Source organism: Nomascus leucogenys, chromosome 2 (genome assembly GCF_006542625.1).
Source record: "Nomascus leucogenys isolate Asia chromosome 2, Asia_NLE_v1, whole genome shotgun sequence".
Lineage (NCBI taxonomy): Eukaryota > Metazoa > Chordata > Mammalia > Primates > Hylobatidae > Nomascus > Nomascus leucogenys.
The window spans coordinates 150,817,823-150,838,471 of record NC_044382.1 but is presented as its reverse complement, the minus strand read 5'-3'; the positions used below and the strand labels follow the sequence as shown (position 1 = coordinate 150,838,471).

The 20,649-nt window shown below is 44.9% G+C and overlaps 1 protein-coding gene across 1 annotated transcript in view; it reads right to left on the bottom strand.

Annotated features, from left to right (window-relative positions):
* USP10 (ubiquitin specific peptidase 10) overlaps positions 1–7,899 on the bottom strand; it is an 81,737-nt gene extending 73,838 nt beyond the window's left edge. Inside the window, exon 1 of the mRNA XM_003272496.3 lies at positions 7,743–7,899. Within this exon, the coding sequence (XP_003272544.2) occupies positions 7,743–7,763 (21 nt within the window). The 5' untranslated portion in view covers positions 7,764–7,899. The remainder of the gene's footprint in view (positions 1–7,742) is intronic.
* Positions 7,900–20,649: the final 12,750 nt, after the last annotated feature.

Genomic DNA, 20,649 nt, shown 5'->3' with positions numbered 1-20,649 from the left:
ACTAAGGGGAAGTCACAGTGTGAAAGATTATGCCTTCATCAGTCTCTTCTAGAAAACCAGTTTGGCAAAGTAGAAAAAGCAAAGGATTTAGAAGTCAAAACACCTGCTTTTAAAAGGTCCTGATGGCCAGCAGCCATTTGACCTCAAGTCACAACCTCTCTGGGTCTTGTCTTACTCATCAGTAAAATGGTTATAATAATACAGGACAGAGTGGCTGTAAGGCGCAAACAAGCTAAGGCACTTTCTAAACTATGCAGTTTATAGAGTTTATAGGCTTCAAATGATGACTACTACAATGCTTGGTATCTCGTAATAAATATGTCCCTCCTTGCCCAATGATCAGATCTACTCAGAAAGCCTACTTCAGGTCTTGAAAAACTACATATATAGTCTTGGCCCGGCGCAGCGGCTCATGCCAGTAATCCCAGCACTTTGGGAGGCCGAGGTGGGCGGATCACGAGGTCAGGAGATCAAGACCATCCTGGCTAACACGGTGAAACCCTGTCTCCACTAAAAATACAAAAAATTAGCCGGGAGTGGTGGCGGGCGCCTGTAGTCCCAGCTACTCGGGAGGCTGAGGCAGGAGAATGGCGTGAACCCGGGAGGTGGAGCTTGCAGTGAGCCGAGATCGCGCCACTGCACTCCAGCCTGGGCGACAGAGCAAGACTCCGTCTCAAAAATATATACATAAATATGTATTTATAAATATATACATATATAAAAATACGTATATATATGTATATATAAATACGTATTTATAAATATATACATATATAAATACGTATTTATAAATATATACATATATAAATATGTATTTATAAATACATATACTTATATACAAATATATACACAAATATATATAAATATATATATATAAATATATATATAAATATATATAAATATATATATAAATATATATATAAATATATATATAAATATATATATAAATATATATAAATATATAAATATATATAAATATATAAATATATATAAATATATATATAAATATATATAAATATATATATAAATATATATATATATATAAATATATATAAATATATATATAAATATATATAAATATATATATAAATATATATAAATATATATATAAATATATATAAATATATATATAAATATATATAAATATATATATAAATATATATAAATATATATATAAATATATATAAATATATATATAAATATATATACAGTCTTTGTAGCCATGTAAGGGAAATTATTACTTAAAATATCAAGAGAAGGGGTATACAGGAACTCTGTACTTTCCTCTCAATTTTGCTGTGAACCTAAAACTGCTCTAAAAAACGAAATATAAAAAAATTTGTTTTAATGTATCAGAAGTTTTTTACATTGGGCAGGAATCTCAAAAACCTCTAGAATTGAACTTCATTTTCAAATTCTCTTCTATTTTTAACCAAAACTTCAACATGTCCTGTCAAAAGTAAAAAGACTGATATTTGCAGAATGAATAGGGAGGCTAGGCGTGGTGGCTCACACCTGTAATCCCAGTACTTTAGGAAGCTGAGGCAGGAGGGATCCCTTGAGGCCAGGAGTTCGAGACCAGCCTGGAAAACCCAGCAAATCCCTGTCTCTACAAAACAACAACAAATTGTTTTTTTCAAAGAATGAGTTGGGAGGCTGGGGGCAGCGGCTCACGCCTGTAATCTCAGCACTCTGGGAGGCCAAGGTAGGTGGATCACCTAAGGTCAGGAGTTTGACACCAGCCTGACCACCATGGTGAAACCCTATCTCTACTAAAAATACAAAAAAATGAGCCAGGCGCGGTGGCTCACACCTGTAATCCCAGCACTTTTGAGGGGCCAAGGCGGGCAGATCACCTGAGGTTAGGAGATCAAGACCAGCCTGACTAACATGGTGAACCCCATGTCTACTAAAAATACAAAAACTGGGCCAGTTGCGGTGGCTCATGCCTGTAATCCCAGCACTTTCGGAGGCTGAGGCAGCTGGATCACCTGAGGTCAGGAGTTACAGACCAGCCTAATATGGTAAAACCCCGTTTCCACTAAAAATACAAAAAAATTAGCTGGGTGTGGTGGCAGACACCTGTAATCCCAGCTACTCGAGAGGCTGAGGCAGGAGAATCGCCTGAATCTGGGAGGTAGAGGCTGCAGTCAACTGAGATCGCACCATTGCACTCCAGCCTGGGCAACAGAGCAAGACTGTCTCAAAAAAAAAAAAAAAAAAAAAAAAAAAAAAAAACCAAGCAAGGGCATGATATGTCTGTACTCAATATACACAAATGGAAAGGAGCACATCTTCATAAAACAAAGACAAATGGGAAAACAAAAATCTAGCACCATCAGATCAGGAAGAAAGAGAGAGACAAAGGGACAGAGGGAGGAGTCAGATGTAAAAATCAGGTTCAAAAGGCACAGAAGTGGCTGGGTGTGGTGGCTCACGCCTATAATCCCAGCACTTTGGGAGGCCGAGGCGGGCGGATCATGAGGTCAGGAGATCAAGACCATCCTGGCTAACACGGTGAAACCCAGTCTCTAGTAAAAATACAAAAAATTAGCCAGGCATGGTGGCGGGCGCCTGTAGTCCTAGCTACTCAGGAGGCTGAGACAGGAGAATCGCTTGAACCCGGGAGGCAGACGTTGCAGTGAGACAAGATAGCACCAATGCACTCCAGCCTGGGCGACAGAGACCATCTGAAAGAAAAAAAAAAAAAAAAAAAAAAGCACAGGAGTGGGGACGCTCACCGTTTTATTAGGGATACTCTCACTTCAAAATGGACTGGTTTTGAGACCCCTGAGCCATACAATACAGGCTTAAGGAGATGTCCCTCCAGCTAATACCAGAAAAATAAACTGAGAATGGATCTGAAGAATGACAACCGATAAGGCTGTAGACACAAGCCCAACGGGGTGGAGACTGAGGACTCTTAGGAGCAGCCACCATTACAGCACAGACGGTGGCAGGTGCTGGGCCCGCACTCCACATGCACACTCTCCTAACAATTCTCATGTGAGCCCAAAGGGAAAGTCGAGGAATTCAGGCTTTCACAACCCCAAACCACATTTCTATCTCAACACCTTACCTGCCCTATTCCAGGAGAGGGCAACCAGCGCACGATGTTTCAAGACAGGGCAGAATGGCAGTGCTGGTAGAGCTTCTGGGTTCTCAAGTCATCTGATGAAAATGGGATCATGACCCAGGAGCTTTCAAACAGCCAAAAAATAGCCACTTCAGAAAAAATCTAGGATCTGAAGATTCTACATCGAGGTTTATGATAAATTCTACATTTTCTGATCCTTGAAACAAATACTATACACATACCACACGGGCTACCTTTATTTTCCTACACTAATTCTTCATCCAGCCTGTATTGACAGAAATGGTCACAGAAAGACCTTTTGGGAGGACACTTCAATAAACAAGAAAACTGCAGTCCAAGCACATTTAAGTCTTTGGAAACGAACATCTACACTGCTGAAGTGGCACTAAAGTGACAAATGACAGTAATCCAATGGCCCAAGGCCAGCAAATTCCATTGCAAACAGATTTATCTGTTTTGTGTGATGGTGATTCTTGCATGTGTGGCAGTAAATAGAAAAGTAACAGCCTAACTACAAATTCAAAAGCAACCTCTTCCCACTACGTTTCGTATTTTGGTATAGTATAAGTAAGAAATGTCCTCAGCAACCACATTTAATGTGCCACTTGAATACCGGGAACCATTAACAGGAAGTACCTACATGTCTGAAATTATATCTTTAAAAACAAACAAACAAAAAAACAAAACAAAAACCCTAATGTAACTAATTCAACTGGAGATGATACCACCTTTCTCAATTACTTGAATGTTATATTCTGAGCACAGCACAACGCAACGTGCCGCTTAGGCTTGGCATTAAACAGCAACCATTAAGCTTTGTAATCCTTTCCTCCTTTAAGTTTTCCTATGTGAATCACTGCTTAAATCCTATCAGTTCCACATAACAGAACACTGAAATACATGTCCTAACGTTTGCTTTAGTGAGGAATTTAGAATGTGGTAGGCCCGCTTAGTATTCACTGGAATTTCAGTGCGCTGCACTCTCAATGAGATGGGCTCAGGAGCATGAAGGTGAGGTCCTGGTACAGGGCGGCTGCTCAGACCATCTGTACAAACCACCAAGGCGACCACTGGCTCACAAACTTCTCAGGCCATCTGTACAAACCACTAAGGTGACCACTGGCTCACAAACTTCTCAGGCCATCTGTACAAACCACTAAGGTGACCACTGGCTCACAAACTTAAAACATCTACTCTTAGGACATGTTTAAATAGCTTGCTGTCACTATGCAAACGAAAACTGTTATCTCCAAATGCCCTGTCAACATTTCAAATAATTGTATTTGCTTCAGCAGCTCATTACTTGAGACTCTAATAAAAATGTATCTCTTTCAAGAACTAACACTAATCCAGCTGTTGGCTAGAAACAGATATTCAGCAATACAGTAACATTCAGCCATAAGCTAGAGGTGGAACCCAAAACTTCCACCATGTAAAATGTGGGGGTCCTGCTATCACAAGGTAAAAAAGAGACTGGGGTGAGTCTATGCAGAGACAAGGACAGAAGCCAACTGCATGACATTCAAATTGGGTGTAGGAAGCATTATTGTGGAGATTTCACTATAAATGACATCAATAATCACAAATATTTTTTCGCTGTAAGGCAAAACTAATAGCTTCAAATTCATTACCCCAAATAATTTAATCGGTCCTCTCAGTGACAAGGATATTCACTCGGACTTAACACTTCAACTGTTAAAGTTCATTTATTTGTCTTTGCTAAAATGTTGACATTTACTGGTCTCAAAATGTTTCCAAATTCTTCACTATTACACTTCAATACAGGTAACAGGGATCAACCAACACTGCCTAATATTTGGAAATAGGGTTATTAACCTATAAACTTTTTTCTTTATTTCGAAATGGAGTTTCACTCTTTTTTTTTTTTTTTAAGACGCGAGTCTTGCTCTGTTGCCCAGGTTGGAGTGCAGTGGCATGATCTCAGCACACTGCAACCTCCGCCTCCCAGGTTCAAGCGATTCTCCTGCCTCAGCCTCCCAAGTAGCTGGGACTACAGGCGAGCTTCACCACACTCGGCTAATTTTTGTATTTTTAGTAGAGACGGGGTTTCACCATATTGGTCAGCCTGATATCGAACTCCTGACCTCAAGTGATCCACCCACCTGCGCCTCCCAAAGTGCTGGGATTACAGGCAGGAGCCACCGCGCTGGCCTGTAAACATTTTTAAATTGTAACTTTTTCCACGTCCCATTATTCTCAGTGACAAATTTAACTTTAACAAGACAATTTTAAAATAAGACCTTCAATTTGCAGTTGTTATTCCCAACATAAACAAGTAATATGCACATCATGGCGCTTAACATCTGATAAACAATCAGTATTTGCTGAATGAATGAATGGCCATTAAGGCTGCAAGACTCTTAGGACAGTAGGCAACCAAATAAAACAAATTTATTAAAACGCTCAGAATGACTCGAGCAGGAACCAGTAAGTAAATCCTGTCATACATGATTCCATTACTTGTTTCCATTACTATTCTTTTAAAATGAAAATTAAGAGAAATCGCCCAGGCGCAGTGGCTCACGCCTATAATCCCAACACTTTTGAGAGTCCGAGGCGGGTGAATAACTTGAGGTCAGGAGTTTGAGACCAGCCTGATCAACATGGCAAAAACAGTTTCTAATAAAAATACAAAAAATTAGCCAGGCGTGGTGGTGGGCGCCTGTAATCCTAGCTACTTGGGAGGCTGAGGCAGGAGACTCGCTTGAACCTGGGAGGCAGAGGTTGCAGTGGGCCAAGATAGCGTCAGTGCACTCCAGCCTGGGCAACAAGAGCCAAATTCCAACTCAAAAAAAAAAAAACAAGAAAATAGTGAGAAATCAAACTATTTCCTTTGCTACTTTGTCCATGCTAAAACTTAAAAGCATTTAAATCATACTTTAAAAGAATAAACCCAAACTGTTGCTAACATTTACGTCCCACCAACTTTTGCTACTCCAATTTTCTAAAGATGTGTCTAACGCCTCAGACTGTTGTATAAAAGGTAAATACTGGGACAACGAATGCAAACAAAATTACAATTAGGTTTACATATTATCCGTCTCCATTAATTAACATTTCAATCAACCCTGAATTGTGATTGATGCTTATTAAATAAAGGAAGTGAGCTATGCCTAAAGATGCTTTCTTCACGTCAAAATCACAAGGAATACTGTAGATTAATTCATAATGACCCTTATACTTGTTCATACGAATTCTAACAATAGGCTAGTTAATTAGTATTTAAGTTGAGAAAAAAGCAAATATCAAATCTTTTTTTTAATAGAAAAGTCTAAACGAAGCTAAATACAGCAAATCTCTTAAAATCCTTGTGTTAAACATTTGTAAAAATTATTCAATTACTGATCCCTTTTTTGGTGCAAAGACCTACACTACTTACAAAAGTAAATGTATAAGGGAACAAAACGTTAAAGGGGGAAATTCTGATGCAAACTAAACTACAGCTAATTTAACAAAATTGAAGCTTGTCGTAAGATCTAATTTTTTAAAAAGTTTTCGCATTTTAGATTCCACAACACGCATTCATTACAATAGTTAAGAAAATCATGTTTCAAAAGAGTTCTAGTCACATTGACTTCATCTGCAGAAGGGCAACAAAACCCAGTTGCTTATGAAGGGTTATGACTTTACTCGCAACCAGTTTCCCGAATGGCTACTTTGTTTCATTTCCCCGTATTTAATAGAAATACACAATGAGATGGTTTAAAAGTGTGCAACAATGTATAGAGACCAGATGTCAACAAACTAGCAGTCTAAAGCAAGGGTGACAAATAATACATCAGGCCGATTTTTGTCCAGAATAATTATAATGGCGGAGGGGGGAGAAGGTGTGAGAGAAGGGGTGGGAGAGGTGAATAAGAGCTTAACTCTACACGCCTATCTCCCAAAAAGAGCTCTTTCTTTCCACTACGGGATTATTGTAAAGGGCCCCTAAGCTTTAGATACTGTTCAGGCAGGGTGCGTTAGTGTCAGCCTGGCTGGGATGGATTCGTGCAAGGGATGTCACTCAAATGCAAGTGAAAGTACGGTCCTTGCGACTTATTTCGAGTTTTCTTTGCAACAGTAGCCTAAGGCCGCTACTCAGCGACTTCTATCTAAAAACCAGAAAATCGGCAACCCCCGCGTCATCAATCAAGCTGAGAAACGAAGCTTTTGGGGCAAAGGGGCAACAGGGCACCCCCAAATCTGAGGCTCGCTCCAGGCAGAGGCAGCAACCTGAGCTGCTCTGGGGCCCCTGCCGCTCCAGGGGACTCCCGGAGCCCCCGGGCCGCCTCCCCCGGCCGGCGCGACGGGGAGGGCCCCACTCCACACCCCGGGCTCGCCCCGCGGTCCAGCCCCAGGGAGATTAACCCTTTCGGCGCCCCTCACGCCCTCCCCAGCCGGGGCCCGGAGCCCCCGCCCCTCGACCTCCCCGGGACTAGGGGTCCGGGTGGCTCAGGGGGACGAAGGCGCGGCGGGCGCGGAGGCGGCGGGTGGCTCCGGCCTAGGCCCGGGCAACATGTCCCGGCGCCCTCCCCCACTCCCACACGCGCGCTCCGGGCAGGGCGCGGACGCCCGCCCGCCGCGGCGTCCGCCCGCCCCGGGCTCGGGCCCCTTCCGGCCGAAGGCGCGGACCGGCGGCTACCTGCGGGCTGTGGAGAGCCATGGCTGCCCGTTTCAATGGGACTCGGCGCTCCTCCGGCTGCTCACGCTGCTTCCCCCGCCGCCGCCATCTTCTCGCCCGCACATACACACTCGCATCGGCCGCCGCGCCTGCGCACTGGCCGCGCGCCGCGGGGCGCGGGGAGGCCGGCGCGCTGCTGCGCCTGCGCGGCCGACAGGTGGGCGTGCGCCTGCCCGGCCGCGGACCTCCCCTGCCCCGCCTGGAGCCTGTCGGACTCTGAGCCCCGCGACCCTCGGGCGGAAGCGGCCGGGCGGCTGCACACTAGGAGCCCGCCGAGGCCTGGCTGCGGATCCGGAAGGGGAGAGGGCAGGCAGGTGGAGGTGGCAACGCCGAGGCGCCGGCGGGCCCCGGCTCCTCACCTACTGGGGGCCACTTGGGTCCCCGGCGCCCGGGAGCCGCGGGCTGAGGTCGGCCTGGGGCCCACGAGCCGCCCTCAGCTTTCCTGGGCCCGGGCCTTGGGAGTGTTCGCATTAGATGCCCGAGGAGGGTCTGGTTTATGAACATCCCGTTGCCGCCCATTCATTCATTTGTTCACTCTTCATTCACTCACCAAGTCCTGCCTGGGCCACGCCTTTGGCTAGGCATTAGGGGAAAAAAGCACAACAGACAAAAACAAAACGTAGGGCATAAAACCAGGCGTAAAGTGCTTGACATGAGGCCTGGCAAGTAGCAAGCACTCAGCAAGTGCGTGCGTGTGCACGGGCAAACCAACCTTGGGGGTCGTTGGTTCATTCATTATTAAGAAACAGGGGCCCCTGCCTGACTGCACTGTTTTCCAGCCAGTGGGTCCACCCTTCGGTTTTGGCTCCTTTTCTAGCTGTGATTTCAGACAAGCGACTTTTTCCTTACCTAAACCTTGGTCTCCCCACCTGTGAATAAGACAAATATGTCATAACGCGTAAGATTTCTGTGAGGTTCAAATTAGACTAATGTGAGCACACTGGCCAAGAGAATAGTCCATAAAAATTGGCTACTGGGATTGTTATTAATAACCATTATTATTGGTTTCATTTGTTCAACAAACACAGAGAGTCTGCTCTTGCTAGACCCTACGCTGAGCAGAGGAGATTAACAGGAAGATTCATTCCCACGTTACATAAAATAGGGAGCCTGGTCTCCATAAATGGGATGCCATGAAAAGTATAAGTGGGCCAGGCGCGGCGGCTCACGCCTGGAATCCCACACATTGGGAGGCCGAGGCGGGCGGATCACTTGAAGTCAGGAGTTGGAGACCAGCCTGGCCAATATGATGAAACCCCGTTTCTAACAAAAATACAAAAATTGGTGGGATGTAGTGTGGCACGCCAGGCGTCCCAGCTACTCAGGAGGCTGAGGTGGGAGGATTACTTGCACCCCGGACACGGAGGCTGCAGTGAGCCGAGATCGCGCCGCTGCACTCCAGCCTGGGGGACATAGTGAGTCTCTGTCTCAAAAAAAAAAAAAAAAAAAGAAAGAAAGAAAAGAAAAACATAAGTGGTAGGGAGGGGTTGTTCCAAAATAGAAGAGCTAGAAACACATAATCAAATACAATGTGTCAATCTTGCTTGGATCCTGATATGTCTTTTAAGCTGGTTTTACTCTTTATTTGTTGACAATTGGAGACATCTGAATATGGATTGGATATAGGTGATCTTCGTGAATTATTGGTAATTTTATAGTGTAATAATTATACTGTACTCATTGAGAGAATGTCCTTATTGTGAGGAGATGCATTCTGAAGAGTTTAGGAGTGAAGGCCATAATGCCTGTAAACTATTGTTTAATGGTTCAGCAAAAGATAAAATCATGTACACACATAAACATTCAGGGACAGACGCAAATATGGCAAAATGTTTACTATTGTTGGCTCTAAGTAGTGCTATATATTTCAGCTTTTCTCTATGTTTGAAAATTTTTATAACAAAAAATTGGGGAAAACGATACAATATAGTGTCTGTGCTATGATGTTAACCATGGAAAAGCGGTATCTGCACCTGGATAGAAACTGGGGGACGTGAAAACTCACTAGTGATTTATGGTTGTCTCTCTGGCTCGGTGCAGTGACTCACACCTGTAATCTCAGCACTTTGGGAGGCTGAGGCGGGTGGATCACCTGAGGTCAAGAATTCGAGACTAGCCTGGCCAACATGGTGAAACCCTGTCTCTACTAAAAACACAAAATTAGCTGGGCATGGTGGCAGGCGACAGTAATCCCAGGTACTCAGGGGGCCCAGGTAGGAGAATTGGTTGAACTCGGGAGGCAGAGGTTGCAGTGAGCTGGGATCACACCATCGCACTCCAGCCTGGGGGACAAAAGTGGGACTTTGTCTCAAAAATAAATAAATAAATAAAAAAGATCCCAGTCTTCATTTTCAAATAATTCACATAGATATTAACACATATCTTCAGTACAAGGAAATAGATGTTAAAAAGAAGATATGAACAAGCACTATGGCCTGCAGTGCTTAGCAGACCCTGGTGATATACTTTGGCTGTGTCCCCACCCAAATCTCATCTTGAATTGTAATAATCCCCAAGTGTCAAGAATGGGGCCAGGTGGTGATAATTGAATCACTGGCATGGTTTTCCCCATACTATTCTCACGGTAGTGAATAAGTCTCACAAGATCTAATGTGTATGTGTGTGTGTGTGTGTGTGTGTGTGGTTTTTTGGGTTTGGTTGTTTTTCTATTTTTGTTTTTGAGACAGTCTTGCTCTGTCACCCAGGCGGGAGTGCAGTGGTGGGATCTCAGCTCACCGTAACTTCCGCCTCCTGGGTTCAAGTGATTCTCCTGCCTCAGCCTCTGGAGTAGCTGGGACTCCAGGCATGTGACACCACACCCGGCTAATTTTTATATTTTTAGTAGAGATGGGGTTTCATCATGATGGCCAGGCTGGTCTTGAACTCCTGACCTCAAGTGATCTGCCCACGTCAGCCTCCCAAAGTGCTGGGAATACAGGCGTGAGCCACTACGCCCAGTCTCTAATGGTTTTACAAATGAGAGTTCCCCTGCACAAGCTCTCTTGCCTGCCACCATGTTAGACGTGACTTTGCTCCTCATTTGCCTTCTGCCATGATTGTGAGGCCTCCCTTGCCATGTGGAACTGTGAGTCAATTAAACCTCTTTGCCTTATAAATTACCTAGCTTGGGTATGTTTTTATTAGCAGCGTGACAACAGACTAATACACCTGGTATCTCCCATGAGTCTAGGGACAGTGGCCTAGGCCTGGAGTCAAGACAGGCCCAAGTTCAAATCTGGAATCCCCCACTCAATGGCTGTGTGAACCTGGGCAAGTTACCTACATTTTCTGTGAATCTTTTGTAGAAGGTGGTGTGATGGGCAGAATAATGCCCCTCCCCTCAAAGATGTCCATGCCCCAACCTCAGAACCTGTGAATATATTACTTTACATGGCAAAAGGAACATTGCAGATGTGATAATGTTAAGGGCTTTGAGATGGATTATCCTGGGAAATAACCTAATTATGACATGACTGGTGGGTCCCATGTAATCACAAGGGTCCTTATGAGGGAAAGAAGGAGGGGCAAGAGAGTCAGGTCACAAGGAGATGTGAAAATAGAAGCAGAAAGAGAGAGGGGCAGATTTGAAGATGCTGCCCTGCTGGTGCCAAGAGCCGAGGAATGTGGGTGACCTCTAGGAGCTGGAAAAGGGCAAACATTTTCTCCTAGTGCTGCCAGAGGGAACATAGCCTTGCTTACACCTTGATTTAGCCCCGTGAATCTTCTGAGCTACAGAACTTTAAAACAAAAAACTTGTGTTGATTTTAGCCGGTAAATTTTGTGATTTGTTCCGGCAACAATAGGAAACTATGACAGGGGAAGCAACACCACCTGTTCTATAAGCCTGTTGCTAGGAGGAGATGAAGTGATGGAGCTAGCACATGGAGTTTGCTGCCTGGTGCTTTTATTTATTTATTTTTATTTATTTATTTTATTTTTTTATTTTTTTATTTTTTTGAGACGGAATTTCACGCTGTCGCCCAGGCGGGAGTACAGTGGCGAGATCTCAGCTCGCTGCAACCTCCGCCTCCAGGGTTCAAATGATTCTCCTGCCTCAGCCTCCCAAGTAACTGGGATTACAGGCATGCACTACCATGCCCAGCTAATTTTGGTATTTTTAGTAGAGACAGAGTTTCACTCTGTTGGCCAGGCTGGTCTCGAACTCCTGACCTCAGGTGATCCAGCCGCCTCGGCCTCCCAAAATGCTGAGATTACAGGCATGGGCCAGCATGCCTGGTGCCTGGTGCTTTTAAACTACCATTCAACAAATGGTAAGGGAGTTTTTCTCATTGTCCAGGTTGGGCATCAGTCTTCTCCAAGGAGGTAACATTTGAGCTAGGTCTTGATGAGTAAGTGTTTCCCAAGAGTTCTTTTCTGGAACTCTGAAAGTATATAGGAGTGCCACTAACTGTGTGGCCTGAAGCAAGTAACTAGTGTCTCTGGACCTCAGTTTCCTCATCTGCAAAATGGGAGAAATAATACCTCCCAGGGATATGGTGAAAAGGAGAATAAGATAACAGAGGCAAATTGCTTAGCAAAATGTCCGGCATACAGCAAGGGCTTAATACATGGTGAAAATTGGCCGGGCGCGGTGGCTCACGCTTGTAATCCCAGCACTTTGGGAGGCGGGGGCGGGCGGATCACGAGGTCAGGAGATCGAGACCACGGTGAAACCCCGTCTCTACTAAAAATACAAAAAAAAAATATTAGCCGTGCCTGGTGGCGGGCGCCTGTAGTCCCAGCTACTCCGAGAGGCTGAGGCAGGAGAATGGCGTGAACCCGGGAGGCGGAGCTTGCAGTGAGCCGAGATCGCGCCACTGCACTCCGGTCTGGGCGACAGAGCAAGACTCCGTCTCAAAACAAAACAAAACAAATAAAACAAAAACAACAAAAAAAAACATGGTGAAAATTGTCATTATTATTCCCATTTATTGCCAATTATAAAATTCAAGCTTTCTTTCAAACAAAAATTAGAATTTGGAGACACTTGTATCCACCATTGTGAGATGGACAGCTACCCAATTCTTAAAGACTTTTCTGGTAAGATTGGTGGTGATAGTAACAAATGTAACTTTTTTTCAACTCTTAGATTCAGGAAGTACATGTGCAGGTTTGTTACCTGGGTATATTGCATGATGCTGAGATTTGGGGTAGGAATGATCTCGCCACCCAGGTACTGAGCATAGTACCCAACTGTTAGTTGTTCAACCCTTGCCCCGCTCCCTCCCTTCCCCCTCTAGTAGTCCCTAGTGTCTATTGTTGCCATCTTTATGTCTGTAATTTTAAAAAAAATAGAATACGGCCGGGCGCGGTGGCTCACGCTTGTAATCCCCGCACTTTGGGAGGCCGAGGCGGGCGGATCACGAGGTCAGGAGATCGAGACCACGGTGAAACCCCGTCTCTACTAAAAAATACAAAAAATTAGCCGGGCGTGGTGGCGGGCGCCTGTAGTCCCAGCTACTCGGAGAGGCTGAGGCAGGAGAATGGCGTGAACCCGGGAGGCCGGGACTTGCAGTGAGCCGAGATTGCGCCACTGCACTCCTGCCTGGGCGACAGAGCGAGACTCCGTCTCAAAAAAAAAAAAAAAAATAGAATACAATGCTTAAACATTTGGAAGATCTGTATAACTCAGTGAATCAATGTTTTCCAAATGACTGATATTATAAAATTGCACATGAGTAAAAGATCCATTCAAAGTACAAGATAGGACGGTGGGGCCAGGCACAATGGGTAATGCTTGTAATCCCAGGCTGGTCTCAAACTCCTGAGCTCAAGCAATCCTTTCTCCTCAGTCTCCCACAGTGCTGGGATTACAGGTGTGGGCCACTCCTCCTGGCCAGACTTTTAAAAAATTTGTAAAAATACAAAATAATGCCACTCCTCTCAGCAAAATGTTTTGTTTTAGAGTATAGTTGTTTTTCATTAAAATGATGTTATTTATGTTAACATTTAATGAAAGTATTATATTTTAAATAAATTGTTCTTATTTTGTAATATTTTAGTTTTTTTTTTTTTTTTTTTTTTTTTTTTTTGAGACGGAGTCTCGCTCTATCACCCAGGCTGGATGGAGTGCAGTGGCGTGATCTCGGCTCACTGCAAGCTCCGCCTCCCGGGTTCACACCATTCTCCTGCCTCAGCCTCTCCGAGTAGCTGGGACTACAGGCGCCCGCCACCACGCCCGGCTAATTTTTTGTATTTTTAGTAGAGACGGGGTTTCACCGTGGTCTCGATCTCCTGACCTCGTGATCCGCCCGCCCCCGCCTCCCAAAGTGCTGGGATTACAAGCGTGAGCCACCGCGCCCGGCAATATTTTAGTTTTACTTCTAATATGGTAAACCACAACAGATACAACCTCTGTCTCCTGTGTTCAAGCGATTCTCCTGCCTCGGCCTCCTGAGTAGCTGAGATTACAGGTGCGTGAGCCACCATGCCCGGCTAATTTTTGTATTTTTAGTACAGATGGGGTTTCACCATGTTGGTCAGGCTGGTCTGGAACTCCTGACCTCATGATCCTCCCACCTCGGCCTCCCAAAGTGCTGGAATTACAGGTGTGAGCCACCGCACTGGCTCTTTTTTTTTTTTTTTGTCTCTCATTTAATTCTTTAGCTTTGCCAACAGGAGGTCAGCCAACAATAATTTTTAAGAATGTAAAGAGATCAGCTACCAAGAAGTTTGAGAAACCCAGCTCTCCCGTGCCAGCAGGCGCCCACTTTAAATGTGCCCTCTGTCTGCCTGGAACTTTCTTTCCCCAGGGAGGCTCAACCCTTCATTCACTCAGGTTTCTGTTAATGGTCATCTCTTCCTAAAGGACCCTCCTCACTCCTTTGCCCATAACGGGCACCCCACCATGTGCCCTCCTGCTATCCAGGTTATTTTCCCACAGCACTCACAAACTTTCTCTCAAACAAAAATCAGAATTTGGGGAAACTTGTAGCTGACATTTGGGGAAACTAGCTGACATTCTATGGCATATTTATCTTTTGTGTTTATTGTCTTTTTCTTCCACTAGAATCAGGCAGGGCACGGTGGCTCATGCCTGTAATCCCAGTACTTTGGGAGGCTAAGGCAGGTGGATCACTTAAGCCCAGGAGTTCAAGACTAGCCTGGCTAACATGGCAAAACTCCATCTGTCTCTACTAAAAAATAAAAAAAAATCCACTGGACATGGTGGCAGGTGCCTGTAATCCCAGCTACTTAGGAGGCTGAGGCAGGAGGATTGCTTGAACCTGGGGGGTGGAAGTTGCAGTGAGCCGAGATCATACCATTCCACTCCAGTATGGGTAAGAGAGCAACTGTCTGAAAATAACAATAATAATAATAATAAAATAAAAAATATAAGCTCCATGAAGCCAGGTACTTGGTCTTGTGTTCTGATATTTTTGTAGGACCTAGAACAGTTCCACGCATTTTGGGCAGCTGCTTACAAAACATTTGTTGAATGAATGAATGAAGGAATGACGTCATTTAATTCTTGGAAAACCCAGTAAGGCAGATGTTATTGCTTTCCCCATTTTAAGGTGGGGGAAATGGAAAACAGTCAAGTGACTTGCCTAACATCATGTCACTTATAAGTGGGGCAGATTGGGATAAAAAAGGTCTGCCAAATGCAGAGTTCAAAACTGAGTCAAATCAAGTACTATGAAAAGACATTTTTGAGACAATTTAGAGAATGTAGGTGAGGCCTGAAAAATACCAAGAAACTATTTATCAATACAAGTGTTAGGTATGGTCATGAAACTGTGGTTTATATAAGAAAATACTCTTGGTTTTAAGAGATGTACTCTGAAATTTGTAGAGAATGAAATGACATGAGGTATGGGATTTGCTTTAAAATATCTCAGGACAAAACAGGAAGGAAAAAGGAAGCGATGAAGCAAACGTTGCAAAATCTTGGTAGCTGTTCAACCTGATATATGGATGTCTCTGTTAGTCCTGGTCCTCTGAGAAACAGGGACCAAGAGGTGGAGAAGGAAAAGGCCCAAGAGGGAAAGAGGAGGGGTAGGCAGAGACGGGAGATTGGCTGGCAGTCTGTGGGGCTGGCCCCTGCAGAGGAGAGCGGGAAGGCAGAGGGCTGGGAGGAAGAGGCTTTCACTATAGGGCAGTTTTCTTTTCTTTTTTTTTTTTGAGACGGAGTCTCTCTCTGTCGCCCAGGCTGGAGTGCAGTGGTGCGATCTGGGCTCACTGCAAGCTCCGCCTCCCAGGTTCGCGCCATTCTCCTGCCTCAGCCTCCCGAGTAGCTGGGACTACAGGTGCACGCCACCACGCCCAGCTAATTTTTCACATCTTTAGTAGAGATGGGGTTTCACCGTGTGAGCCAGGGTGGTCTTGATCTCCTGACCTCGTGATCCGCCCGCCTCAGCCTCCCAAAGTGCTGGGATTACAGGCGTGAGCCACCACGCCCGGCCTGTAGGGCAGTTTTCTAAAAGTTTCAGCAAGGTCATCAGGACTCCTTGGGACACAACTGCACATAAGAGAAGTCCCATATATCCCAGAAAAGAACCAACCTAGTCGCTGTTTCCTGTGGCTGCTGTAACAACCACAAACTGGAAGGCTTAAAGCAACATAAATGCATTCTCACAGCTCTGGAGGTCAGAGTCCAAAACCCAGGTGTTGGCAGGGCCACGCTCCCTCCGGAGGCTCCGAGGAGGACGCCGCTGCAGGCCCGTCTCCCAGCTTCTGGGGCAGCCGGCCACCCTTGGTGATCCTCAGCTGGTAGCGTCATGGCTCCAGTCTCTGCCTCAGTCATCACCTGCCTTCTTTTCTGTTTGGGTCTGTCTCTATTATGTAATAAAACCAACACAGGCAATTTTTCCTCCAAAGCTGGATCAAATTTCAGGTGGTCTATTGGCGCCCTGAATTACAGCTTGCTCGGCAGGCCGTGTTATCTGAAATCTGTTTATCGTTAAACACCAACATCAGAGTCAGCTCAGCAATCTGCCCCAGGAGGGAGGGAGGACCCGTGGAGGGAGCACAGAGCCCTGCCTCTCATCTGAGCCTCACTCGGATCTCTTTGCTGGTTGATAGCATGTTGAATGGACTAGAACACCGCTTTTTTTTTTCTAATTCTTTTACTCTTTTATTTTTGGTGGCAGAACTCACATAGCTGACGTCTCTTCTTAAGTGAGGATCTATAAGTTCCTCACTTAAACATTATACTCATTTCCCTTCTCTCTGCCCCTCCCCAGACAGTGGGCCAAATTTAGGCACCACCATCATCAAAGACTCTGGCTAGGAGAAAAAACTGCTAAAGAAAGGGAATAAGAAAAAAACAAAGGACACATTATTGACCTAGATTCCATTCTTCCTTTTTTTTTTTTAGATACGGTCTCACTCCGTCACCCAGGCTGGAGTGCAGTGGCGCCATCTCAGCTCACTGCAATCTCCGCCTCCTGGGCTCAAGCAATTCTCGTGCCTCAGCCTCCAGAGTAACTGAGACTACAGGTACACAAAACCACATATCAGTTAATTTTGTTTACTTTTTGTGGAGACAGGGTATCCCTATGTTGCCCCAGCTGGTCTTGAACTCCTGAGCTCAAGTGATCCACCTACCTAGGCCTCCCAAAGTGCTGGGATTACAGACATGAGTCACTATGCCTGACCTGGGTTCCATTCTTAATTCAGCCCACCCCCCAAGTCACTCTAAGACCTTGGAGAAATCACTAATTTTCTGTAACTTGGTTCCTACATAAGGAAGAAAGCCATGTTTGTCCTGTATGCTTCATTGAGTAGTCCCTGAGATCAACGGAAATGATGAAGGTGGCGTCAAATTCACTCATGTGAAATGACACATTAGCTGCAATGTGTTCATATTATCAATGAGTTGAAGTGATGACATTATTATTTAATGCTCCTTCATTTTTCTTGATCCAGTCACCCTTACAAACCCTTCCTTTTACCATTCATCCTAGAATTTCTTATTTTTCATCAATTTTCATGTGATGTGGTTTTTTTCTTCTTTCCCAGACCACCAAGAGAACAAAAGCATTCTTTCAATCTTCTTTAGCCTACAAAAAAGGTATATTTTTCTACTCTGAAGGCAAGATTGATTATTTTAACAGAATTATACAATTCTGAAGAAAAAATAATCTGTGACCCCAGCATTCTAGCACAAACACTTATTGTTTGATTTTTTAAAGCTTGTTGTTAACATGAATGTGGTGGGAATCTACAAAGTAAACTCTGGAGTCCGAGGGTCCAAGCTCAGTTCCCAGGTCTCCCGCTTAGCAGCAGGAAGCTGTGGGCAAGGCTGCTCCTGGAAACCTTTCAGTTCATTTGTAACATGGGGTAATGATGCCTTTCACACAGGTCATTGTCAGGATTAAATGAGACAGTGTGCATCAGCTACAGTAGGGTAAACTGAGGTACATGGAGAAGCATCAGCAAAGCTACCCCAAGAAGCCGATACCAAGGGACCCTTCAAAGGGTGTGACATAGAGGAATGGAGAGAAGGGCGATCCAGGAGGAATGGAGAGAAGGGCGATCCAGGAGGAATGGAGAGAAGGGCGATCCAGGAGGAATGGAGAGAAGCGCGATCCAGGAAAAACCGGGGTAGTTCACCCAGCACCTCCAAGGTGCCAGGGTGGATTGGCAGCTGAGTTTCCTGGGAGAGCAAGGGAGTCTTGGCAGAGATGGTGCAGGAGAACTGGGTAGTTGTCCAGTCATATAATAATGTGAACCGTTTACTGAGCACCGTGTGTCAAGCACTCAGATTAAACGCTTTAGATGCATCACTCATTCATTTTCATGTGTATTTATTCATTTGACAAAAGCGTGGTGAATGGGCTAGGGGTGGGGACTCATGCCTGTAATCCCAGCACTTTGGGAGGCTGAAGTGGGCAGATCACTTGAGGTCAGGAGTTCAAGACCAGCCTGACCAACATGGTGAAACCCTGTTTCTACTAAAAATACAAAAAATTAGCTGGGTATGGTGGTGCATGCCTGTAATCCCACCTACTCGGGAGGCTGAGGCATGAGAATCACTTGAACCTAGGAGACGGAGGTTGCATTAGCTGAGATCGCACCACTACACTCCAGCCTGGGTGACAGGGCGAGATGCCATCTCAAAAAAATAAATAAATAAAAATTAAAAAGTGTGGTGAGCTCCTACTGTATGGAAATATTAGATGCCAAAGATATGAGGGTAAGGTGAACAAAATTCCTGTATTGTCGAGTCACTGCTTCAATCTGTCTCCATTGTCACGTGCCTTCTTTCCTGTTTGGCTCTGTCTCTATGTCATGCCATAAAACCAGCACAATTTTTCCTCCAGAGCTGAATCAGATTTCGGATGGTCCATCTGAGCCCTGAATTATGGCTCACTCTGTGCAGATGTGTTATCTGAAACCTGTTTATCATTAAACACCACATCAAACTCAGCTCAGCAACCTGCCCTAGGAGGGAGGGAGGGCACATGGAGGGAACAGAGATCCCTGCCTGTAAACTAAGGAACGAGGAGGGACAGGAGCAGACGTAGGTTTCAACAGGATCTCTCTGGCTGCTGTGTGAAGAGTAGCCTGGGAAGGATAAGGGCGAAACAGTAGCATATTTTGCTTAGTAGGATGTTACTAGAATCTCCGCTGGTTAACTAAGAATGTACACGGTATGTATATAAATGTAGATGTTTTCAGATTCTGTATGCATGTTTTGGTCCATTTTCATACTGCTATGAAGAAATACCTAAGACTAGGTAATTTATTAAGAAAAAGTGGTTTAGACTGGTGTAGTGGCGCACCCCTCTAATCCTAGCACTTTGGGAGGCTGAGGTGGGAGGATCACCTGAGGTCAGGAGTTCGAGACCAGCCTGGCCAAAATGGCAAAACTCTGTCTCTACTAAAAACACAAAAATTAGCCAGGCATGGTGGCACACACCTGTAATCCCAGCTACTCGGGAGACTGAGGCAGGAGAATCGCTTGAACCCAGGAGGCAGAGGTTGCAGTGAGCCAAGATTATGCCACTGCACTCCAGCCTTGGCAACAGAGTGAGATGCTGTCTCAAAAAAACAAAGGAAGGAAGGAAGGAAGAAAAAAAACAGGTTTAATGGACTCACAGTTCCATATGGCTGGGGAGGCCTCATAAGCATGGCAGAAGGTGAAGGAGAAGCAGAGTCACATCTTACATGGTGGCAGGCAAGAGAGCATGTGCAGGGGAACTGCCCCTTATAAAACCATCAGATCTTAGGAAACTTATTCACTATGATGAGAACAGCACAGGAAAAACCCACCCCCATGATTCAATTACCTCCCACTGCATCCCTCCCACGACACATGCGGATTATGGGAGCTACAATTCAAGATGAGATTTGGGTGGGGACACAGCTGAACCATATCAATGCACGTATATACATGCTTGCTCTCAGCACATACTGTTAGACAGGTAGTTTGTTTCCAGCATCTCACCATCATTGACAGCACTGCCTTGAAGTGTTTATTTCTTAACAGATCTTTCCCTGATTTTATTATATTAAGTAAGTAAATAAGCAATGACTTGGTGGATGGTGAGCATTTTACTTCTTACCCCGCAAGGGTTTCCCAACAGCTGTCACTCTTCAGAAAGGAGGCCACTTAATGCTGATGAAACTGGGCAGGAGATGAATTTTTTTTTTTTTTTGGTCCCATTGAATGCTGGTGAGTTAAAGCCACAGGGTTTCCTGGTTCTGCTCTAACGATCATGATCTTGCTCTTGTAGTTCTTGTTTTCCATTCTAAGCCTCAACACAAGGCGTGATCCCTAACATGTGACGAGAGCTCAACCAATACTTGATGAATTAATCATGAGCTGAGGCCCCAAAGAGCGTTTGAATGGTAGCTAAAGTCTCTGGACAAGGAGGCGAATGGGCTTCATGCCCTCAAAAACCATCTTTATGTTTTCTCC